Here is a 24,709-nt window from a genome sequence, read left to right on the forward strand (position 1 = left end):
GAAGCAGACGATTTTTAGGGCAGTGCAGCTATTCTGTATGATACTGTAATGGTGGATACTTAACATAATTGTACAACACAGAATCATTCGTAATGTAAACCATGGAATTTAGTTAATAATAATGTATCAGTATTGCTTCATCAATTTTAATAAATGTACCCCACCCATGGAAAATGTTTATAATAAAGGAAACCGTGTGTATGTGTGGAGGGGGTGTATAAGAACTCTGTATTTGCTTCTCGATTTTTCTGAAAACCAAAAACTGCTCTAAAGTCTATTAATAAAAACACTTATCTACTTAAAACAATAAAAAGGTGGGTAGTGTGCAATTATGTACGCGAGCGCGCGTGTGTGCATTTTCACATCAAGCATTAAATGGGGCCAGAAAGGTTGCACCGAAACTGCTATCATTTAGATTGAAAGGTGAGCAAGATAATCACAGTCCTTTAACTTCGGGAGATTGGGAAACTGTAAATTCCTGTACAGTTTGAATTTCTACAATGAAGATAAAATTGGCAAAACAATGAACGTGTTTCCACTCTTAAATATCTGCCTGGGGTTTAGTGAAGAGTTCACGGAGGAGGGTGTACCTTTAAACGTGCATTTTCAGTGATGAACGACTGCCCCCGCTGACCCCCGGAATCGCAGAAGTCTGGGTCCGCGGGGCCCCGGAGGCCGCTCCTCCTCGGGGTCGGGACGCGCTCCACCTCCCCGCTACCAGACACCTGCTCCGCCCGCCCCGCCGGGACCGCCCAGCTCCCGCGCGACACCTCGCGCGGCCCCGACCGGAAGCCGTGGGGCGGCTCCAGACGGCGCCCCGCCCCTGAAGGCGACCAATCAGCGCGCGGGGCTCATTAATAGTGACCACGCCGGCCCCGCCTCCGCCTCTCGCGGGGCCACCGCCCGCGCAGACCCAGAGCGCGGCCGCGGACGAAGATGGCGACCGCCATGTACTTGGAGCACTACCTGGACAGTAAGCGGCCCCCGCGCCCCCTAGGCCCACCGCCCTGGCCGGGCCGCCCCCGCCGCGTCCCCCCCCGCCCCGCGCACTAGGCTCCACGTGCGGACCCCGGGGCACGTGGGGGCGGCGGGACGGCCCGGAGGCGGCGGGAGGGGCTGAGGCACGCGCGGGGCGGGAGGGCCCACGAGGGAGGGGCACTGGGGGTGCGGCGCGGGGTCCCGCCGTCACGGCCGCGCCAATTCCAGGTGCGTCACGGCGGGGCGGGGGCCGGCGGGTGCTGGGCGGGGCCAACGCGGCTCGGCCCCACCCTCCCAGGCTCAGCCCCGCCCACTTTCGCCATAGGCCCCATTCTCTCGTCCCTAGGACCCGTCTTCCTTGGCTGGGCCCCGCCCCTCATTCACTAGGCCCCGCCAACTTCGTCGTCGGGCCCGCCCTCTCCGCCCTGGCCCCGCCCTCTCTGTCTAGGCCCCGCCCCTCCGAGTCCCGTCCCGCCCATTCCCGGACCCGCCCCCACCGCGGTGACCCACTGAGGTGGTCGAGTCTCAGTCCCTTGGGACTCTGGGCCGGGTTTGGGGGGCCCAGGGCCTGAGGGTTCTGGGTTCTGTGCCTGTTTGTGCTGTGACCTGGGAGTCCGCTTCCAAGCCTCAGTTCGTGCATCTGCAAGGCATGATGGCGCGGAGGGTCTCTGAGGGCACCTGTCTTTGCGCAGGGGGTTGGGGGCGGTACTTAGACGTGTGGGTAGGATGTTCAAGGCAGTGGTCATCAGAGTGGGCCAGCGTCCCGAGGCGTGCCACAGGTTGCACCCTCTGGAGGACTCCTGAGCAGGTGGTTATTTGCCGCATTTCACAGCGTGGGTGATGCTGCGTCAGAGGCTAAGTAGCTTGTCAAGGTCACTCACTGGAGAGTGGCGATCCCACGTTGGAGCTCTGCGGTCCGACTCCAGTCTGGCCCTGGCGGGGGCATAGCCTGGGGATGCGCGCTGGTGGGGATTTTGCCTGGTAACTCTGGAGCCTTGTGCTGCACTGGGGTTTTCACTCATCCGGGCCTGGGCGCCCAGACCCCCACCCGAGGTTGCTGAGAGTAGGGAGTGAACCCCGGCTCCGGGGAAGGCAGTGGGGATCCAGCCCTCCCCAAGGGGGTCTCCCAGGCATGGCCCAACCTGAGCACAGCGTCCTGGGCCCGAGAGCACCGTGGAGGGAGGGGCTTCCCCACCATCGTCACTGGAGAGACCTACACCCAGGTGCCTGTTCTGGGTGCTGTGGCTTGCCCTCCTCTGACCCGGTGCCTGCCCAGGGGGCCCCAGGAGGAGGGTCTGAGGAACACGATTCCTGTCCTGTGAGGGACACCCATGTGAAGGCTTGCGGACGGAGGCCCCTGCTCACTCCCTGAGCACCTGCTGTGTGCCAAGAAAGCAGACATGACCCCTGTTTTCCTGGAACTGGCTCTCAAATGGGAGAGAGAGAGTTTTTAAAAGTTCACGAAAGTTTAAAGGTCACAAAGGAGCCCAGCAGGTCTGAGAGTGCAGGGGTGGCGCTGTCTTGAGAGCCCTGGTAGGACAGCAGGGGAGCCCGCGGGGAGGCCATGGGTGGGTCTGTCCCGCTCTCTGTGTGAGCTGGGAAGCCCTGGGGCTTACGCAGCAGCTCTGTACAGTCAGAGCTCTTGGAGCGGTCATCTGTGGAGGGGGCCCGTCCTGGCTGCGGGCAGGTGGGGAGCTTGGCCTGGACCAGGAGCCCGGCCGTGCGGACAGGAGAGCAGTGTAGGGCAGGGTCCTTACCTCTGCTGTCCCGCACGGTCTGTTTGATTTTAAATAAACTCAAGTAAAATGAGAAGTCCAGTCCCTCAGTTGTACTGGCCCCATGTCAGGTGCTCAGTAGCCCCGTGTGGCCAGTGCGTGCTGTGTCGGGAGGCTCTGTCTTGGCATAAAGTTCTACCGCACAGCCCTGGTGGGCACCGCCCAATGCCCTGAGTTCAGAGTAGAGTGGGAGGAGAGCAAGGAGGACCCCGGGGTTTGGGCTTGTTCTCTGTTGTGGGGCGTCTGCACGGGAGGAGCGGCCTGGGGTCTGCGGTGGGAGAGTCGCACAGGCACCTTCCTCCCTCTGCCCTCTGTTCGCCTCTAGCTTCTCGAGTTTCTGACAAGTTCTGAAGCACGTCAGCCGATTACCAGTGTGAAATAGGGGAGGGCTGGATTCCCCACTGTCTTTAATGTTGGACTCGTGTCCCTGAAAAAAGATGCCTTGATTCTCCTGCTCTCCAAACTCTAAGAGAAACAGAAGCCGGAGTGGGCTTACTGTTTGTAGCCTTGAAGTATGAAGCTTGGAAGGTGGGGTTTTGTCCTGCTGTTGAGAAGCATGTGTCTGTGTTTCAGGTATTGAGAACCTACCCTGTGAGCTTCAGAGGAACTTCCAGCTGATGCGAGAGCTGGACCAGAGGACAGAAGGTGGGTTCAGACCTTTCAGAAGAGCCAGGGTGTGGGGAGCAGCTCCCCAAGTCCAGGAGCGGAGCACCGGCATCCAGGGGGTGGTGTACTGGTCTTCCAGGGACCTGGGGCAGTGGGGCTGCTGTCCAGCCTGGGCCGCAGGTGTTGGGTGGTGTGTCAGAGAGAGTGCTGAGTCTTTTTTTTTTTTTGGCTGCGTTGGGTCTTTGTTGCTGCGCGCGGGCTTCTCTCTAGTTGTGGAGAGCAGGGGCTGCTCTTCGTTGCGGTGTGTGGGCTTCTCATTGCGGTGGCTTCTCTTGTTGTGGAGCACGGGCTCTAGGCACACGGGCTTCAGTAGTTGTGGCTTGTGGGCTCAGTAGTTGTGGCTCACAGGCTCTAGAGCGCAGGCTTAGTAGTTGTGGCACATGGGCTTTGTTGCTCCGTGGCGTGTGGGATCTTCCTGCACCAGGGCTCAAACCCCTGTCGCCTGCACTGGCAGGTGGATTACTAACCACTGCACCACCAGGGAAGCCCCTAGTGCTGGGTCTTTAAAGTAAACTTAGTCCCTTGTGTCCCTACACGTCTCCATGTCACATCTTTATAATCGTCATCCCCTCCCGCAGTCAAAATATTTGTTACCTTTTCTTTCCTTTAGAAGATTTTCTATTTTCAAACTGTGTACCTATTTTAAACAGTCCTTTTAGATCTTTTGGTATTTAACTCCCTATTTCTAAACAGTTCATTTTTGCTGCTATTTCTTACTTTATTTCCTTTTGGTTTTAGACTTTATCTATTCGTTTATCACAAAAAAGTGAAGACTTACGTCTCCAGTTGTGCCCTGCTCGGTTCATGCGCACACAGCTCCCTCCCCCTGTCTCCTGGGTGTAATGGACTAGAATTTGAACTGTGGTGATGCTGTGCTGTCCAGTGATGCTGTTTCTTTCCTGGGCTGCTGTGTCGGTAGTTTACCATATGCTATGCTCACATGCCCTGTTTGGAGTAACTGTCTTTTTCTTGGAGTTCTTAATTGCTTTTCTTGTTGGTTTTGTTTTCCTCGTTTTCAGGGTGCCTGCTGCACCAGGTTACCTGCCAGTTCTGTGTGTGCTCTGCATGGAGACCTCTCCTGGCGCCTCTGTCCTGCGGTCCCGTCCGGGCCGACAGTTTCCGGGCCTGCCGCGCACGCCTTGCCCTAGGTCTTCCTAGGCTCTCCCTTTGCTCCTCTTCGGCATGGAGCCCTGTTTCCTAGGCTGTAAACATACTACTTCTTGATTTGCCCGTTTGTTTCAGAGGAGCGTTTTCTCTGGGAGCTTCCAGAAAGAAATTTACGGCAGGGTAAATTTCTTATACCATTGCATGTCTGAAAATGCAGCAGTGAATGGTTTGGCTGGGTATAGAATTCCAGATTGACAGGCATTTCCCCCAGAATGTGGCAGGCGTTGCTGCATTGTCTCCTAGCTTCTGTGTTGCTGTTGAGAAGTCTGATGTCATTTGGGTTTCTCATCCTTTGAATATGTGATCTTTTTTTCCCTTTCCTGTTGAGAAGCTTTTAGGCTTTTCTCTTCATCCCTGAGGTTTTACATTTCATGGTGGTGCGCTTGGGTATGGGCACTTTTTCACTCATTGTGCTGGGCACATGTTTTGCAAGATTGGAATAGCTGTGGTTTTTCACTAAGGAACAGCTTCCTGACTAGTGAGTGCAGAGGTTTCTTTTATGGTGAGATAAAGCATTTGTGTTCAGAAATAAGCATAAACATTTGTCGATTGCTTAGCAAATAGCACGCGGAGAACCTCTCTGCAGATGGAGAAATGGAGCCTCTAGTGCCTGGGGGCCCGTGTGATCCTCATGAGCAGGCCCCCCTTCCCCAGGGGTACACCCTGAGTTTTCACCTGCAAGAATGGTTTTCTCACCTCTCTAAACCAAAGAGTTAAGAGTTGCGTCTGTCTTTGCCTTTAACATCAATGGAATCATACAGTGTGTTTTCCTTTGTGTCTTGCTTTTCTCGCTCAGTGCCACCTTTTGTGGGATTAACCGATGTTGTTTGGTTTTTTGTTGCTGGGTAGCGTTCTGTTGTGTGAACGGACCACAGCTTATTTATCTGTTTTACTGTAGATTGGACGTTTGGGTTGTTTTCTGTTATCTGCAGTCATGAATGTTTTCCCATGTGTGCCCTGGCCTCTAAATCTTTAGGGTATGTACCTGAGAGTAGCCTGCCGGGTCATAGGTAAGGTGAGCACATCATTTATTATTCAAACAATAATAAATGGACTCTTCAAACTTGAGAGTCCAAGAGGGCACGATGAACCTTTGCTGGGGCAGCGTCATACGTTGGGACTGTCGTGGGCGCACTGCCCTGGTCGGGGTGTCTGCTTGTCTCGCTGATCCAGAGTGTTTGGGAAGGCGGTGCCCGCCACCGGCGGCCAGTGGGCCAGCCACTTCTTTGCTGGCACTTGTCGTTGTCAGGCTTTATTGGTTGCCAGTCTGGTGAGCGTGTCCTGGCTTTTCGCCCATTACTCTATCAGACAAGAAAGCCGAGATCGACATCCTGGCTGCAGAGTATATCTCCACGGTGAAGACTCTGTCTCCGGGTCAGCGCGTGGAGCACCTGCAGAGGATCCAGAGCGCCTACAGCAAGTGCAGGGAGTACAGCGACGACAAGGTGCAGCTGGCCATGCAGACCTACGAGATGGTGAGGAGGGGGGGCGGGGCGGGGGCGGGGCCTCCCCTCGGACGCGCTCCTCGCTTTCACGCAGCAAGGGGGAGGCTGCTCGGGAAACGGGGCGTCGAGGTGGAGGCCGGGCAGCGAGAGAGCGATGCCGCTAGAGAAAGTGCACGTTGGAGGAGTCCTCGTCCTGGGACCATTTCTGTGGTCTTGTGTCCTGTGCCCGTTTTGCTTGTTCATTTATATGTACTTTTAATGCTTGTTTTTGTCAGCTTTAGGTAAAGTCCTAGAATTGGTTTTGTCCAATTTCCTTTCAATTCCGCTTCTCTTGGGGTTTGCAAGGTGGCACAAAGCCGTCTGCGACGCACATGAGGTCGTGTAGTGAGGCTCCCGTCCTTGCCTCCCCCAATAAAACAGTGATTTTTTTTTTTTTTTTTTTTTTTTTTTTTTGCGGTACGCGGGCCTCTCACTGTTGTGGCCTCTCCCGTTGCGGAGCACAGGCTCCGGACGCGCAGGCTCAGCGGCCATGGCTCACGGGCCCAGCCACTCGACGGCGTGTGGGATCTTCCTGGACCGGGGCATGAACCCGTGTCCCCTGCATCGGCAGGCAGACTCTCAACCACTGCACCACCAGGGAAGCCCTAAACAGTGATTTATTTATTTATTTTTGCGGTACGCGGGCCTCTCACTGCCGTTGCCTCTGCCATTGTGGAGCACAGGCTCCGGACGCGCAGGCTCAGTGGCCATGGCTCACGTGCCTAGCCGCTCTACGGCATGTGGGATCTTCCCGGACTGGGGCACGAACCCGTGTCCCCTGCATCGGCAGGCGGACTCTCAACCACTGCACCACCAGGGAAGCCCTTAACAGTGATTTTTTTAAAGCCTGAAATTAGTTGTGTTTGAGAAAGAATCCTCTAGGAGGAGACCTTAATGCTTATGTTTGGGACTTCGATGCTCCAAAGTGCTAAACCCTTTGAGTAATCAGCCTGTCTTCCAAGGAGTTAGGTGTGATCAACGTCCTTAAGACAGTCCGTTTTCTCTCTGACGTGTAATGAAGCTTAGGACTGTGGTTCATTTCCAGTCGGGGGCCGTGATGGACGGTGTTGGACGGCTGTCACCAGCCAGCTGGTGCTGTGACGTCCTTTTAGCTACAGGAGCATCCCCTCTGTCACGGGCAGTTCTGTGCGGTCCTTCCTTCCAGCTCCGTCCTGAACTCCATCTTCAAATGTCATTTTCTGTTGACGAACCTATAGCTCTTCACATTTTACGTCAGGATCTAGTATCCAAGGTCCTCAGCCCTTTACTTCATTGCATCTTACGGCTCTGTTTCTCATTGTTGCCTGCCTTCAAGGTTTTTTCCCTGAGTAGGATTTATTCTGTTGATGGGGAACAGAATGTGGGGAGAAAAGACCCTTGCATCAAGTTGGAAATAGCAGGCCTTGTTCTAGCAGAGTGTTGTTACTTCTAGACTCAATTTAAGGGCCAGACAGTGCTTTCTGCTTGATGTCAGGAGCATTTGTGACCCTGAGGCGTTTTGCTCTGAGTTTCGAACGGAATGTGTGAGCATCCTTCTGTGTAGGTGGATAAGCACATCCGGAGGCTTGATGCGGACCTGGCTCGCTTCGAGGCGGACCTGAAGGACAAGATGGAGGGCAGCGACTTCGAAAGCTCTGGAGGACGGGGGCTAAAAAGCAAGTCTGTTAATTTTTCTTCATTTTGTTATTGTTAACTATGGAGTTCTGAAGAATTTTGTCTGATAAGTGTATTAGGAACATTATGGTAAATATCATATTTGGGTAAATCTTGTCCTGCTTCAGTGAAATCTGTGAACAAAGTTGTGGTCTTTATTGTTTCAGAAGGTCGAGGTCAGAAAGAAAAGAGGGGCTCCCGGGGTCGTGGCAGGAGGACCTCAGAAGAAGACACCCCAAAGAAGAAGAAGCATAAAGGAGGGTGAGAGGTGCTTTTTTTCTCTTTTTCCCTGAAGAACACCATTGGTATTTGCTCAGGATGGAAACACCGGTGACTGCTAAGGCTGAGGAAGTGCTTACCTGTGCGAGGTGTGCTGTAGCTTTTTGCTTTACCCATGCCAGGTGTGCTGCAGCTCTTCCTGCTTTGCCCGTGTCGGGTCAGTTGGTCCTCACGGCAACTTGAGGGAGCAGTGTTGCAGTCGTGGAGACCGAGGCTTCAGAGCTCCTGGGTTTGCACCAGGCGGTCTGACTCCAGAACCCATTCTCGTAGCCACTGCGTGCCCTGCCTCTTAAGAGACACGGTGATGTTTGGTGCGGTTCAAGCTAAGCCACTTCCTAGTAGTTGAATACACATCTGTTGATCATTTTATATAGAAATACTTGTTTTAGATGTATTCATTTTTAAGTTGTGTGACTGCATTTATTAAATATCCATGTCATTTAACTTGAACTTCAGAATATTTCATTTAAAGTACTCTCTCACTCGCTACCCCCTACCCGCCAAGATAGCTTCATAGAATATGAATGGGATGCTTCATCCTCCAAGATAGTGTAACATTGCTTCATAGGAGATGCTAAAATGCCAAGTGGCTTCTGTGGAGATGATTCTGACAGTTATGGGGAGAGTTCAGAAGAGTTAGTTTTCGACAAAAGAAAAGTTTTGGTTCTTAAACCTAGTGTTTAAACTTTTATCTTTAAAAAAAAACAAACCCCAAATAGTGTCTTTGTATTGTAAAGTAATGCACAGATGCAGAAGACCACACAACAAACGTGTGGTTTAACGAATTACTGTAAGAGGCACCTCCTTGTAATCGTTGCCTGGCCGGTGACTAACGCTCCCTGGGGGGCCCTTCCCTGTGCCCCTTCAGAATCACCACTTCCTCAGCTCCAGACACACACGACCCACACAGACAGGGTGTTCACTTCCATTCTTTCTTTGTAGTTTTGTCCCTGACACAGTGCACTCCTGGACCCTATAGTTTAGTCTTGTTGCTTTTTTTTTTTAACCTTTTAGATTAACTTCATTAAGGAATAATTTACATAACAATAAAATGTTTTCATTTTAAGTATACAGTCTGATGCTGTATTCAACTTCTTTAAAGTTATAGAACTAGTCAACCTTTCTATTTCTTCTTGAGTCAGTTTTGGTAATCTACATCTTTCAAGGAATTTGTTGTTTCATATAAGTTGTCACACTTACTGACATCAAGTTATTCATAATATTCCTTTATTATTCTTCTGATGTTGTAGGTTCTGTACTGATGCTCACTCTTTTAGACCTGAAATTGATGATTTATGTCTTCTCTCATTTTGCCTTGATCTTTTCAGAAAACTAGCTTTTGGTTTCATTGAGTTTTTTCCTCTACTGTTTGTCTTCTATTGCGCTTACTTCTGCTAATATCTTTATTCTTTCTGTCCCCCTACTTAGCCTGGATTTATTTTGCTTTTCTTTTTCCAGCTTTTTATGGTAGAAGTAGCTTAGTATGATTTTCATACTTCCCTTCTTTTCTAATATAAATATTTAAAGCTATAAACTTTCTTCTAATTACTGTTTTAGCTGCGTCACACAAATTTTGATACGTTATGTTTTTGTTTTTATTCCATTCAGAATATTTAAAATTTTCTTTTGTGATTTTTCTTTGACCCGTAGCTTATATAGAAGTATGTTTCTCAGCTTCCAAATAATTTGAGATTTTCCAGGTAACTTTCTAATTTCAATTTCTAATTTAATGTTGCTGTGATCAGAGAACTTCTGTAATTGAAATTATCTGAAAGTGATTAAGTTTTGGGTTATGGTTTATGGTCTGTTTGTCTGAATGTTCCATATATACTTGAAAGCAATGTGTATCTTCTGTTGTTGGGTGGATGTCAATTATATAACTTGGTTGACAGCACTGTTCAAGTTTTATGTATCCTGACAGATACGCTGTTTACTTGTTTAAATTACTGAGAGAAGAGTGTTGAGATCACCAACTCTAGACATGGATTTGTCTACTTCTCCTCCTGCTTTGTGAGTTTCTGCTTCATATATTTTGAAGCTCTGTTACTTGGAGGTACATACACATTTAGGTTTTTTAGAAATAATGGACTCCTTTATCATTATTTATTTTGTTGTCCTTCTTTGTTTTGAAGTCTGTTTCGTCTAATATTACTATAGCCATTCCAAGTGTCTTACAGTGAGTTTTTACATGGTGTGTTTTTTCCCTTTTTCATTCTTTTACTTTCACCACATTTGTGTTTTTGTATTTAGAGTGAGTTTCTTGAAAGCAGCAAATAATTGAGTGTTGCTTTTTTATCTAGTCTGAAAATTTCCTTCTTTTCATTGCACTGTTTAGACTATTCAGATTTAATGTAATTAGTGATATGGTTGGATTTAAATTTACTATCTTGCTATTAGTTGTCTCCTTGTCCCATCTGTTCTTTTCCTGTCTTCTTTTGGATTAATCATGTATTTTTTCAGTATTCCACTTTTTTTAAGTGGGTGTCAATGGTATCTCAAAGAAGTCTTAGTTTTCATTTTATTTATTTTTTTGTTTTTTGTTTTTTGGCTGCGCAGCATGGCTTGTGGGATCTTAGTTCCCTGATCTAACCAGGTCCCTGACAGTGAAAGTGTTGTGTCCTAACCATTGGACCACCAGGGAATTTCTTCAGTATTCCATTTTAAGGACTATTCAAGTGTGTATACCCTGTTTCATTAACTTATCACAAAGAATTTCAAATAATATTGTACTATTTCATGTTTAATGTAAGAGCCTACATGAGTATTCTTTTGTTTTCTGCCTCCTGTCCTTTGTGCTATTATCAAAAATTTTACTTCTACGTATGACATAAGTCTCTGAATATATTGTTGTTATTGTTTTAGGTCTAAATCATTGCTTATCTTAAACATTTTAAAATATGAGAAAAAGTTTTATAGTTAGTCCATATATTTACCATTTCCAATGCCCTTCACTTTAGGTAGATGCAGATTTCCATCTGGTATCATTTCTCTTCTGCCTGAAGAACTTTCTTTAACATTTTTTTTTTTTTTTTTTTGCGGTACACGGGCCTCTCACTGTTGTGGCCTCTCCCTTTGCGGAGCACAGGCTCCGGACGCGCAGGCTCAGTGGCCATGGCTCACGGGCCCAGCTGCTACGCGGCATGTGGGATCTTCCGGGACCAGGGCACGAACCCGTGTCCCCTGCATCAGCAGGTGGACTCTCAACCACTGCGCCACCAGGGAAGCCCTCTTTAACATTTTTTACAGTGCAGGTTTGCTGATGGTGATGAATTTTCTGTTTTTGTTTCTTTGAAAATATCTTTATTTCACTTCCATCTTTGAAGGATATTCTTGTTGGATATAAAGTTTCACGTTGACTTCTTTTTTTCTTTCATCACTAAAGATGTCCTGTTGTTTTCCATCTTGCATTGATTCTGATGAGAAATTAGTGGTAATTCTTATCTTTGTTCTTCTGTATATAAGTGGCTTTGTTTATTTTTGCTGCTTCTAAGGTTTCCATTTAGCAACTTGATTTTTTAAAAAATTTATTTGTTTTATTTATTTATTTTTGGCTGTGTTGGGTCTTCATTGCTGCACGCGGGCTTTCTCTAATTGTGGCGAGCAGGGGCTGCTCTTCGTTGCGGTACGCAGCTTATTACTGTGGTGGCTTCTCTTGTTGTGGAGCATGGGCACTAGGTGCACGGGCTTCAGTAGTTGCAGCATGCAGGCTCAGTAGTTGTGGCTCGCAGGCTCCGGAGCGCAGGCTCAGTAGTTGTGGCGCAGGGCTTAGTTGCTTCACGGCATGTGGGATCTTCCTGGACCAGGGCTCGAACCCGTGTCCCCTGCATTGGCAGGCAGATTCTCAACCACTGCTCCACCAGGGAAGTCCACAGCAACTTGATTTTTAACAACCTAATTATGATGTGTCCTCGTGTGTGTTTTTTGTGTGTTTGCTGTTTGGAGCTCATTGAGCTTCTGGGAACTGTTAGTTTATAGTTTGCATGAAATTTGTAATTTTTCAGCCAGTTTTTCAAATTTTTTTTCTGCTCTCTTTTGTCCTTTTTATGGGACTCCAATCATATATGTGTGTTAGCTTGATATTTTCCTACAGATCACTGAGGCTCTGCTTATTATTTTGTCAGAAATTTTCTTTCTACACTTCCATTTGGATAGTTTCTATTACTTTATCTTCAAGTCTTTTCTTCCTTGTTGTCTAATTTAATCTTAATCTCCTTTAGTGAATCTTTGATTTAAGAAATTTTCTTATCAGGAAGTTCTGTTTCTTTTTTTATATGCTTGCCATTTCTGTTATTACACATATATTTTCCTTTATATCTTTGAATATATCATTTTACAACAGCTTTTTAAAAAACTTTCTCTTCTGATTCTGTCATTTCCAGGTCTATTTCTTTTTGTTGTTGTTTTAAAGCTGCTTTATTAAGGTATGATTGATATATAAAGAACAGTATATATTTAATGCATACATTTTGATGAGTTTGGCAGGTCTGTTTCTGTTGACTGCTTTTTCTCTGGTTGTAAATCACATTTTCCTCCTCCTTCACATGTCTAGTAATTTTTTTAAAATTTATTTTTGGCTGCATTGGGTCTTCGTTGCTTCACATGGGCTTTCTCTGGTTGCGGCGAGCAGGGGCTACTCTTTGTTGTGGTACGTGGGCTTCTCACTGCGGTGGCTTCTCTTGTTGCAGAGCACGGGCACTAGGCATGCGGGCTTCAGTAGTTGTGGCACACGGGCTCAGTAGTTGTGGCTCACAGGTTCTAGAGCGCAGGCTCAGTAGTTGTGGTGCATGGGCTTAGTTGCTCCGCGGCATGTGGGATCTTCCCGGACCAGGGCTCAAATCCGTGTCCCCTGCATTGGCAGGCAGATTCTTAACAACTGCAACACCAGGGAAGCCCCCATCTAGTAAGTTTTGACTCATTGTTAAGACAGTGTCAGTGTTATGTGGTTGAATATCAGGATTTTGTTGTCTTCGTTTAACGGGTGTTGAATTTTAAAAATTCATTTAAATTTTTGTCACTAGTTTAATCACCTGTGGAGCAGCTTGATCCTTTGTGGGCGCATTTTTAACGTTGGTTAAAAAAAGCCTTTTTCTTAATATGCCAGATAGTAAATATTTCAGGCTTGTAGGCCATATTGTCTCTGTTGTGACCACTCAACTCTGCTGTTTACTACTGAAAGCATCCACAGAAAGTGTGTAGATGAATGATGCGACTGTGTTTCATGAACACTTTATTTGTAGAAAAGGCAGCCAACTGCAGGCTGTATTTTGCCAACCTCTAGGTTAGAGCAGCCTTTACTCTAGGGTTGGTTAAACCCTCCTGCTAAGGTGTGACCCTTCTGTGTTCTCCTCTGAATGTATTTGGTGTTTGACGAGGTCTCTCCATGCTGGCTGGTTGGAACTTGAATGTTGCCCAGGCTGCGTGTGAGCTCTGGGAATTGTTCAGCTCACGGGTCCCTGGTATTCTCTGCCTGGCCTTCACGGGCAGCTTAATCTTTAGCTAAAAACTCAAATGGATCTGTTTGCAGATTTCCGGAGTGCACTTCCTCTAGCTTCCTCCTTTCCAGCACCCTGCCCCCAAGTTCCAGCAGCCCCACCCTCCCTGAGCTTTGGTTTTTCCCTCCTAGACATGCAGGCTTTTGCTCCTCTCTAAGGACTGGACTGTGGAAAGTACCTCCGGGCAGAAAGCTGAGAAGGTCATAGGTCTCACCTGGCTCGTTTACCTTCTCAGGATCGCTGTCCTGTGCTGCCTTCTGTGTAGTGTCTGGTAACTCCTACTTCAGGTGTCTTGTCCAGTTTTCTACTTGTTCATAGTAGGCGGGCAGTTCAGTACCTGTTATTTCGTCAGGGTCTTTGTTTAGGTAAAGTTTCTTTAATGCGTAAGTTTTTCTCCATCCCTTTCTTTTCTTCATAATTTTCCTTCTTGAAGGACCTGCGCTGTTTGGCTTGTAGCGTTCTCCAGAGTCTGGATGTTGCTGATGAGATGTGAACCCTCGCGAGAGCCTCTTTGTTGAGCATTTAGACGGTGCGTCTCCTTCTTGTCTGCTCTGCAGGGGGATCCTGGGGAATGCACTGACCTGTGTGTGTTCTTACTGAAGCCGGTTTTGTAGATCTGGCAGGACATTTAATGCTGGGCCATGAGACCTGTGTCAGAGGTGATTGAAAGCATCTGCCTTATGGGGGATGTTTGTTGACTGTGTGGGAACAGTTAGGCTGTGTCCGTTGCAGACGGATGAGGCCATAAACGTTACAGGTGACCCTTGAACAGTGTGGGGCTGGGGGCACCAGCCCTCCATGCAGTTGGAAGTCCGTGTATCACCTTACAGGCAGCCCTCTGAGTCTGAGGTGCCACGTCCGAGGGTTCATCCGACCACGGGTCACGTAGCGCTGTAGCGTGTGCTCACTGAAGAAGACCTGTGTGTAAGTGGGCTCGCGCACTCCAGGCCCGCCTTGGTCAAGGGCCTGCCGTAAGTCCGCATGCACTGTAGTCTTCATTCTGGAGCCCCCATTTGATTCCTTTTTTACGGATTTTAGTTCCTTTTTGAAAAGTCTCCATATTTGCATCCCTGTTACTTACGTTTTCTTCCTAATGTGTGTTTAAAGCCCTTCTCTGCTAATTTTAACATCTGGGTCGTCTCTGCATCTGCTTCTGTCTGCCCACTTCCCTGTGGTTACCACTCCTGCTTTTTCACGTCATGTACTTGTCTCGTTGTCTGGCCTTGGAGGCACGTGGCGAGGGCTTGCCCTTCTTTGGTCCAGGCAGATGGAGCAGGCTTGGGGCGGGGTGGCGAAGGTGGCAGGGGGCCTCCCGGCTCCTGACGGAGAAGCCAGAGTGTCTGTTTTGCTGCCACAGTGGCTGTCTGTGGGCGGTGCTTGGCTTTCCTTCCTGCGGAGGCCTGGAGGAGGAGGCTGGCTGCTCAGAGACCAGGGATGTCACTCTGCAGCCTCTGCATGGCCCCAGGGTCAGTAAGTGGACTGTAGGGTCACGGCCGTGTGTCCGGGGTCCTGCAGAGTCGGTGTGGTCCCCAGTGGGCCTCCGGGCCTCGGCTGAGCACGGGAGATGGATGGCCTGCTCCCTCGGCTGCTGCCTCTTCCTCAGCCCTAGGGCATCTTGCCTGTGTCACTGCACAGCTGTCCAGTGTCTTTGAAGTGTGACCTCACTGTCGGGTTTGTCTTCCACCTCGTGGTGGCAGCAGTGTTCCGCGCCTTTCTGCTCCTTCCTGCTTAGGGCTTGGGGGCGTGCCGGCCTCCTCTGGGGATGAGCAGGTGTTCTCCTGTGTCCCTTCCTCTCCATGAGCCCCCTTGGAGGGACAAGACCCTGGCTCCCTGGTGCAGTGGGAGGCTCCCTGACGAGTGCGTGCCTGGCCGTGGCTCAGACCTCGGGGATGACCCGGGTGTCTCACCCCGTCTCTGCGGACGCGCTGGAGCCGGCCAGGCCCGCAGCTGCCCCTCACTGAGGGGGCTGGCGTGCACGTCGCTGGCTGCTGTTCGTAGCGCTGGCCGCAGCAGCGGCAGGTGAGAAGGGGTAGTCAGGGGTGGCAACGTTGGCAGAGCCCTCGGTAAGTCAGGCTGGACCCGGCGCTTCTGCGCGAACCGTTTCCTCTCCACGGCCACCCCGGGCGGTGGTGCCATGACTGCCCCAGTTTACAGACAGAGGGGGCCGGGGGTGCTGAGGCCCGCCCTGAAGGCCCGCTCTGCTGTGTGACCGGGGGCACCCTGTCCCCGGGGGCCATTGGGGCAGGACGGGGCCGGGACGGTGTCTGGAGAGGACAGGACACCCACGGGCCGGGTGCGGGCCAGTGTACCCCGTCTGCCGGTGCTGTGGCTTCACGGCCTGCCTTGGGGTGATGCGGTTCCAGGGTCAGAGGCAGGTCCTGTCACCCTGCGGGGCCAGGCAGGGGGGCCACCCGAATGGCGAGCGCCAGACCTCGGGTACGTCCTTGCCGTCTGTACAGCCCGTGAGCCAGGCAGGATCTGCGTGCGGACGCGGGGGCCGTTCCTCCCGAGGATGAGTAGCCGTGCCTGTCGGGGGGCGTGTCCTGAAGCGCCTGGGACGCGCGTGGGGGGCGAAGTGTGTGGGGCTCCCTGGGGTGGCTGGTGAAGGGTGCCCACCACGTCCCGGGGTCCGGAGCGAGGGGCAGCACTGCTGCCTGAGGGGTCGCCCTGGCCTGCCCCAGGGATGGGCTCGGCCAACAAGAAGGGCCCTCGTGGGCTCAGCCCCCGTGACCTCCTGGCCGCTTCCCTCCACCCTCCCACCCCGGAGCCCCCTCCAGGTCAGACTGGAGGAGCGGTGGTGCGGGGTCCCAGGCCTGCTTGCTGGCTGGAGGTGTCCTCGCTGGGGGGTCCCCACAAGCCCTGCAGCCTCTCCTACTGCCACGGCAGCTGGAACTGTGCGGCGTGGTCGAGCCTCAAGTAGAAGGCACGGAGCAGACGAGGCGAGGTCTGTGCCGGAGGTGGGAAGCACCTCAGGAGAGGCCTGAGTCTGCTGGTGGGTGGCTGCCGCGGGGGTTTGCACTGATTCCCCGGGGGGCGCCTGGGAGGGAGGCCCCTGGCGGCAGGACAGGACCCTGCGGGCGGTGACACAGCGCCCCAGCCCGAAGGCCTGCTCGTGGCTGTGCCTGAAGCAGTTTGAAAGCACAGGGGCCGGGACGCGTTTCCGTGACGTTCCCAGAGACGGAGAGCAGAGCCCACACAGAGGGAGGGCCCTGGGTGGCAGCTGCATGGGCACCGAGCATACTTGTGTCAGGGACGGTGGGCGGCCAGGGCACCTCGCTGGGCCGGGAGGCAGGTCGCAAAGGCACAGCGTGTTTCTAGACTCTGGTGCACAGGGAGCACGTGAGCAGTGAATCCCTTTGGGGACCAGATTTTCTTCGTTTCCTTCCGGGTCAGTGTATTCAGATGGCCCGGCGGCCGCCACGTCCTAGCTTTCCTTTTGCCGTGTTCCTCGTGTGACTTGCTGTGTTTGGTTAGCAAATACGCATTTGAATCTGCGCCTGTACTTTTTATTTTGGGGGTGGGGGTGGGGGAGGGAGGGTTTTCTTTCTGTACTGGTGGGAACATACTGTTTGTCTACACCAGCCTGAGCTCACGGGTTTTGTTTTAAATAACGAAACACATGAGAGTCGATTCCACGAGCCCTTCCCTGTGTGCGCTGCAGAGCCGCAGGCAGCAGATCGGAGGGCGATGTGGACAGTGCAGGGGTCTGGCTGGGCTGTGGGTGGAGCCCAGAGGGCAGCTGGGGAGTGCAGGGCGACAGGCCGCTTCCCTGGCGTGGGTAGGTGAGGGCGGCCCTGCTGACAGTGGGCAGCTGGGTGGGTGGTGGTGGGCTCCTGGGGGTCAGGGCCAGGGCAGGGCGAGGGGGGCAGGGGCTCCTGTGGCTCTCGCGGCGAGGCGGTGGCCCTTCTTGTGGGGGAGGTGCCGGGCGAGCTGGCGGAGCCAGGGCTGCTCAGACACCTGGGCTACCTGGATGGGCTCAGGTGGGTTCTCGGATATTGCCAGGTGTCCGCTGGTGGTGGTGGCGTGTGCCTGCCCCGGCCGGGGAGAGGCCGCGGGAGGCTGCGGGGCTGACCCAGGCTGGGGGAGGAGCTTGGGGAGCAGGCCCCATCGGGCGGGGGGCCGGGGCTGGGCATGGTTCCTGTCCCTGGGGGGACTGGTCTGGACGCTGAGTAGTGAGCGCCTCCCCCCGACACCCTCCCACGCCTTCGTGCACGGCCTTGTCTGGCGCCATCCGGGGCAGCTCGTCCCTCTACCCCCCCACTCACCGCTGTTGTTTCCGCGCAGGTCGGAGTTCACCGATACCATCCTGTCGGTGCATCCCTCTGACGTGCTGGACATGCCCGTGGACCCAAACGAGCCCACCTACTGCCTGTGCCACCAGGTGTCCTACGGGGAGATGATCGGCTGTGACAACCCGGATGTGAGTGGGGCCTCGCTGAGGCCTGGGGCGGCGTCCTCGGGGCGGGTGGCACCCGGGTGGCACCCGGAATGCGGGGCTGACCACCACCTCCTTCGCCTTGCAGTGCCCCATCGAGTGGTTTCACTTCGCCTGTGTGGACCTGACCACGAAGCCTAAAGGAAAATGGTCAGTATGGGCGCCGGCTTTCCTGGAGAACTGGGTGAGCGGCTGGGCTGGGGGTCTGCCTGCCGCCACTGGTCGTGGTCCCCGGGGCCGAGCTGCAGGGGACACCCACCCGCCTCACGCGGGGTTGCGGCTTTTATTACGTTTGCACAATGTAGGGACCCGTGAGCAACATGGGTTTGAACTGCTTAGATGCAGATATTTTTCAATGGTAAATACTGCTGTGCCCCGTGATTCCCAGTGGGTTGGATCTGCGGTGTGGAGGAACCGCGGGTATGGACGGCCGACTGTAAGTCGACTGTGCAAAGAGTCGGCGCTCCAACCCCTGCCTTGATCGAAGGTGACCTGCACTTCCTGTTCCCCCAAACCACGGCCATTCTGACTGTTGAGTGAGGCAGAGATGATTACAGATGCAAACAGAGAATGAGGAGTTCTTCCCCGGGGAGCTTTGACGAAAGACGAAGAACGTTAACTAGGTCTTGGCCAGGCGCAGGCCAGGCACCCTTAGTGCCGCGGGCTTTCCGTTCCATCGAGAAGACGTGCCATGGGTCATGGCGCCGTCTATTCTGTCCTGTGTTCAGTGGGCAGCGGCAGCTTTAGTGTGCATAGAAATCTGGTTTTGCTGACCTGCGCTGAAGCGAAGTCCCGGGAACAGGAGGCGGGGAGGGCAATTTGAGTTTGACTGGGACGTGGTGGGTTCGAGTTGTTTGTGGGACTTCTGGGTGGAAGAGTCTAGTAGGCACTGGAAAATCATTTCCTTCTGGGAGGAGGGGGTCTGCCCACCACTTGCTGGGAACAGGGCGGGACGCGCAGAGCCGGCCAGGAAGCCAGGGCGCCGCGGCCCCAGCCCGCTGCTAACTCCCGACTTCCCTGGGCTCCCCTGGGAGATGGCAGACAGCAGGCTGCTTCCCGCCTAGGTCTGAGACCTGAGCCCGTGTCTGGGAGTCTGCACACCGTGCTCGCTGGTGCAGCGTTGCCCTCCACCCCAGGGCCCGGCAGGGCCAGGCTCACTCGCTGGCCTGGACCAGGTGCTGGTGGCCGGGGCCGGGGCAGCTGCATCACACAGGATCAGCTGCCTCCCTTCTGTTACGGGGCTGCCAGGGCCCAGGAGGGACCCAGAGCAGCCCCCTGTGTCTCTGGCTCTGGAACCTGCTCGCCCAGGGCCACCAGGGCCCGCTCAGCCCTGTGGGGCGGGCGGGGCTCTGCTCCTCTGCCAGGTTAAGGGGCCCCGCCCGACTGCCCGCCTCCAGTTCGGTCCCAGTGGCGGTGTCATCGCACAGGGAGGACCCGTGAGCTTGATCCAGAGGAATGCCCGTGTGTAAGCACCATGCTGCTCGCCGACCCGAATCTTATCCACCGACTTTAGAACAGACGTGCTGGACGGAATGGCCCGCGTGGGGGCTTTTCCCCGATGGGAAGGCTGCGCTCTCTGCGTTTGTGGGTCTCTGTCCTGGTGCCGTTTCAGCAGCGTCCAGCCATCCTGGAAACGGGGTCTGGCTGCCCACGTGCAAAGGGCCCCTCACTGTGCCTTTCTCATCACAGGTTCTGTCCGCGGTGTGTTCAGGAAAGGAGGAAGAAGAAGTAAGGAAGAGGCGGACGCCCGGACCCGAAGAGCACGTTAATACATCCCTTCATTCACGTCGCAATATTTTATCTTCATTTTAAAACGACCTTGTTTCCAATGATATTTAATAACTCAATGGCCAGTTGTAATTCTGGATATTTCCTAAAACAAACAAGAAGCCACCTGAGCCCTGTTGCCCAGAGGAGTGCCCCTAGGGGACTTACCACAGTGACTCCATTCTCATGACTTTTCGTAGAGACCCCTGGCCCCAGGCATGGCGGTCACAGCGAGTGGCCCCAGGACTTTGAGGGGTGTGCGTGCCTGGTACACTGCCATCGCTTTGCAGCTGGAGGTGTGAGCCCTGGTCATCTGTCTGTGGTTTCCCGGGGCTGCTCCCCGAGAGCCCGGCACCACTGCAGGCGCCTCTGACCCTCACTGAGAGCGGTGCATGTGGAGCCTGGTGACGAGCCTGGGAGGGGCCGGCTCTCCCCGGGGTGGGCAGGGGTCTCAGCTTCGCTGTGCACTGCCTTTTCGTCTGGACTCCCACTTCCCTCCATGAGGGGTTTACTTTCTGGAGTAAACGTCTCTCCATTAGCGAACGATAAGAGACGGCCCAGCAGACGGGCTGATGTTCTGTTTCCCTGGGAATTCCTGGCGTTTTTACTGTGAAGATGAATTATCGTGGTAGCATGAAGATAGTGGTCTGTGTGAATATGGAGTGAGTCCAAGCCGCTAGGGGCTGATTTGAAACCTGTTCATTTGCACAGCAGATGAGCAGCTTAGATCGAGGAGACAATTTTGTGATGTGATTTGTGAATTTCTTGTGCCACAATAGCAATTCTGGATGAAGCTAGGAAACTAGAGTGTCCTTTGTCTTTAAACAGCATTCACCAAACCGACTTTGAACCGTCTTTTTGGAAACAGTTGGGGGAGGTTGCGTACCTTTGGTGTGTTGATTCCGTGTGTCATGATGGTCCAGAAAGCGTGACTTCTGCAGGTGTCCTCGGACTTGAGAGCCTCCGGCGTGCATTTACGGAAGGGGAAACCTGCTTCTGTGTTCAGGCCAGAAGTCCATGAGACAGACTTGGGGCTGAGATTCCCAATTTCGACGAACCTTGTTTTCTTTATAAGGAAGGCCGTCTGGAATGATACACCTGCTTCCTCCTGAGGCCTTGTTACTATAGATGCTCCTCCTATTTTCTAATATTCACCAAGGAGAGGAAAGAAAGCAGAAGGGAACCTGTGAGGCTGTGTCCTAGACGGGGCCACTCCCCGCAGAGTTAGTTAATATTCAGCAGATGAAAGTGGGGTCTGGCTGGGGTCTGCGTCTGAGCTTCCCAGTGGGGCTTCGCCTGCGCCCCGTGTCCAACTCTGTCCTTTCTGGAGGGAGCTGACGGAGTGGCACTTGATCCCAGATGACCGTGGGCAGGTCGGTTCAGCACGTGTGGCCTGTCCAGTCTCAGGCCGGGGGTGGGGTAGGGGGTCGGCCGCTGCTGCAGCTTGTCCCTGGGGGATCCCGGAGCCACACGGCTTTCTAGACCCGATGCCATTCTGCTGCCCCAGAGAAGGGGGGCCGTGTCCGGACGAGTGCTGTCAGCACCCTCAGTCTCAGCATTGGCTAGAAACCCAGGGGCGTTGGTATTTAATAACTTAGGGTTTTGTTAATACAGGTGTTTAAGGATTGTGGGGAATAAATGTGGAAAAAAAAATTTTTCTTCCCCCTTTTACCAGTTTTTGTGGAGAAGCTAGGTAAGTACAGTAAGCTGTGGGGATTCTTTAGAAGCTAATTTAATATTTGCATGTCATCTGTGAACACTTCACACCCGCTGTTATTGCGGGAAAGCGATGGTGTTTGTGGATGTGGGTTGCTGGCTGATTCAGTTGGGATTCTCACCTGGTTTCCTGAGGTCGCGGTCGTTTCCCAGGCAGGATGACCGACTTCTCTGTCTTAAGCTTTTGTTTAAAGTCCGATGGTACCATCCTGCTTGTCACTGTGTAACATCCCACATGTGGACCTTTTTTTTTTTTTAAAGTTTCTGTGCTTGTATGTTTCTAGTGTTTACTTTTTGCTGGTTACAATAATATCACCAAAATAATATGCAGGTAGCTTAGGAGAAAACGGAAAACAGGAGCAGAGTAGAAAGAGTCCCCGGAGCATTGTCTGGCCTCCCCGAACACCAGTGCTGCCCGTGACAGAAGACACTTGGTGGCCATGTGGTCGGGAACGTCCTGGCCCGAGGGGTCGGCTGGAGCCCACGCCGCTTGCGGTGTCGTCTGAGGCCTGCCGCCTTCATCAGGATGCTCGCCGGGCTCCGGGGCTGATGCTGGAGGCTGCTCTGGAGCCCCGCCCGACCATCACCTAGGTGGAGGCTGCCCTGGGCGTCGCAGCATTTCTGAGCGAGCGAGAGTGCCGGCCCTCTGTGGCCGTGGGGCTTACTTGTGAGGGAAGAGGTTTCTCGTGCAGAGGAGAAGCAGAGTCGTTCCCTTGTTTCCACTGCTGTCTTATCTGTCGGCAGTTGGAGAAACATCCTCTCATTTTCCTGCAGGAGAACTCGTGCTGCACCAATAAAAGCAGGTGTTAAACTGAGCCCCCCGCCCCTGTGGCCAAGCTCGTGGGGCTCGTGGCTGGGACGCATACACCGAGGCCTGTGTGACTGTCCCCACTGGAGGCTGGGCCCCCGAGCAGGTGGACATGAACCTGGTGCTGGCAGGGCCACGTGAGCCGGGTGGCTTCCCGTCTGCCCAGGGCAGCAGACGCCGGACGCAGCCCCAGGCAGCAGTGACGGGGTGGGTGTGAGGGAGTTGCAGGGGTGTGTGGGGACAGTGGCCAGCTGCGTGTCAGTCCTGCCTCCTGACCCATCGCTGGCAGCCCTTGGCGAGGACCGCTTCGAGCAATAACGCTGTCTGAAGAGCAGCTTCCCCGTGTAGCCACAGCCAGGGCCTGCCCTGGTGCGGGCTGGGACACTTGTCACGGCGTGGAAGGTTTCAGGTTTTCCTCAAGTTTCAGTGAACAGTGGTTGGTCTTCATTACCTGTGTCGAGAGGAATTTTAAAATAGGACATCTAAGAAAAGTGTTCTCGTTCAGGAGAGAGTTCTGTGAAGTTCCTTCCTAGTGTGTATCTGTGGTGTTCATCATACCACATCTCATCCAAAATGATGCAGCTTTAACATGAATGTTACATTGTATTTTCAAGGAATTATTGATGTTCTCTTTGTAAAGGAAAGATAATATTGTAAATCTTTTTATTAAATAATGTAAAGATGTATATCTGTATTTTTGGATCATGTTATAGATTATGGATATATTGTTTAATGAATAAAGTATTTTTTGGAACATTTGAGAATGCATCCTTTCGGGAAACAATAAAACTTCATCGTGTCCGGAGATGAGAAGTACATCCTGTGTGGCATTTTGAAGGGGATGTGCAGTGGACCAGAGGGGGTGTGTCACTGCCACCAGCCTGGGCAGGACCCCCGGCCGCACCTTGGTGGACAGCCTTGGGCCTCAGCTGTGTCGTGGCGTCACAAGTTGGTCCCCAAGCTCACAGGAAAGATAAAGTGGTTAGAGTGCTGTGGGTTGCTTTCTAGAGGCTTAAGGCGCTTCCTTTGGAACAGAAGTTTCACCCTCTAGGCCTGCTTGGGCGCCAAGGCCCTGTGGGAACTAAACAACTCTTAGGATGTTCCCTTGACGAGTTCTAACGGTCAGGGTCCAGAAACCCAGCCTGGTCACAGTGGGTTGGGAGAGCACCGCCAGGCAACCATTTTCCAGATGAAGCCTGGTTCACAGACTCGGGTCCGTGGCTGGAGGGGAGCCTTCGGCTCTGGAGGAAGGCCTGTGACTTTCCTCTCCCTGCACCATCTTGCTCCACGCACACCAGGGCTGCCTGCCTGGGAAAAGGAGGCACCAGCTCTTTGTTTTGGGGGTGGGGTGCTAATCTGCACTGGTGTTCCCAGTGCAGATTCCCAGAGGTCCAGGATGCCATCGGTCTGGTCAAAGTGAGGGCCCACGGCAATCAGGTGGTTAGGTAATGTTTGTCTGGATGGGTCCACAGGCCCCTCTGTGGTTATCTTCCCAGTGCCTGAGTATGTCATTGAAATAGACGTAATGGCTGGCAGGATGGCCACGTTGACCTGTGGAGTGAGGGTCGTCACGGTAGGAAGGGCCAGGTGGAAGGCCTGGAGTGTCCTCTCCCTGCCAGGGCATAATCCAAAGGCAGGATGTCTCCTCGCGGGAAGGTCAGGGGTGATGTTCCTAGCGCACCCCATTAACTTACCTGGGAAGAGGTGGGCAGGTCTTAAGGAGTATGGTTTACTGAAGATGTGGGTGAGACCCCGCTGCAGCTGCTGTTCCTGCAGGGCATGGCTACCAGAGCAGCACGTGCGCTCTTGGCAGGCGGCAGGTAGTTGCTGATCTGGCCAGTGCCCATATGCAGGGGCCACCGGGATCTTTGTTCTGTTGCTACTTGGTCGAGCTGGCAGCACACCGTCGCGGCCGTGCCTTGGGCCACGTACACACGCGCGCTCTCTGCAGTCCCCGGGCCACGGGTCGTCATCCTAGCATCCCACAGAACATCCCTCCTGTCTGCCTCACCAAGAACTCTGGGACTGATGAGCCAGACACGTACTGGAGATGCCTTGGTAGGACACGTGGGGGCCAGAGGGTGGGAAGAGAACTCTACTCTGGGTACTAGGGACTGTGTTAGTTATTGTAACAATGTAATTGAGGGTATTCCAGGGCTGAAAGAGCAAAAAGGGAGCACTGAGGTAACAGTCACTGGAGGAAGCGGCTGCCATCCCTAAGTCGGCGAGGGGCGGGGGCGGGGGCAGGGTAGGGGGAGGAAGTTGGAGTCTGGGTTTGGCTGCTTGGAGGAGGGGCGCTGATTAGGATTCAGAGCTCGGAGGAGGGCCGGCCTCACGGCCACCTAGAGCAGGTGTTACTTGGGTGGCCCTGGGCCTCAGGAGCCCCGGGAAGGGGTGCCCCATGGAGCTGGGGCACCCCTGAGGGAACGTGATGCGGCTGGGAACTGGCACCCGTGCTGCTGGGGTGAGGAACATCCCTCAGCCCGGAA

The 24,709-nt window shown here is 53.0% G+C and overlaps 1 protein-coding gene across 1 annotated transcript; it reads left to right on the top strand.

Moving 5' to 3' along the window:
• Positions 1-902: 902 nt before the first annotated feature.
• On the top strand, positions 903-22,859 carry ING5 (inhibitor of growth family member 5). The gene is made up of 8 exons (XM_079924897.1): positions 903-973; positions 3,327-3,398; positions 5,895-6,061; positions 7,614-7,725; positions 7,891-7,984; positions 17,779-17,914; positions 18,018-18,079; positions 19,619-22,859. The coding sequence occupies exons 1-8, from the start codon at positions 937-939 to the stop codon at positions 19,659-19,661; spliced, it is 723 nt and encodes a 240-aa protein (XP_079781023.1). The 5' UTR covers positions 903-936; the 3' UTR covers positions 19,662-22,859.
• The last annotated feature ends 1,850 nt before the right edge of the window (positions 22,860-24,709 follow it).

Source organism: Stenella coeruleoalba (genome assembly GCF_951394435.1).
Source record: "Stenella coeruleoalba genome assembly, chromosome: 6".
Lineage (NCBI taxonomy): Eukaryota > Metazoa > Chordata > Mammalia > Artiodactyla > Delphinidae > Stenella > Stenella coeruleoalba.

What these genes read in the sequence shown, in the direction of transcription:
- ING5 (XM_079924897.1), top strand. Translation starts at nt 937, where the DNA reads ATGGCGACCGCCATGTACTTGGAGCACTACCTGGACA. An exon ending in CTTGGAGCACTACCTGGACA is followed by an intron (nt 974 to 3,326) that starts GTAAGCGGCCCC and finishes TCTGTGTTTCAG; the next exon opens with GTATTGAGAACCTACCCTGT. An exon ending in GCTGGACCAGAGGACAGAAG is followed by an intron (nt 3,399 to 5,894) that starts GTGGGTTCAGAC and finishes TTACTCTATCAG; the next exon opens with ACAAGAAAGCCGAGATCGAC.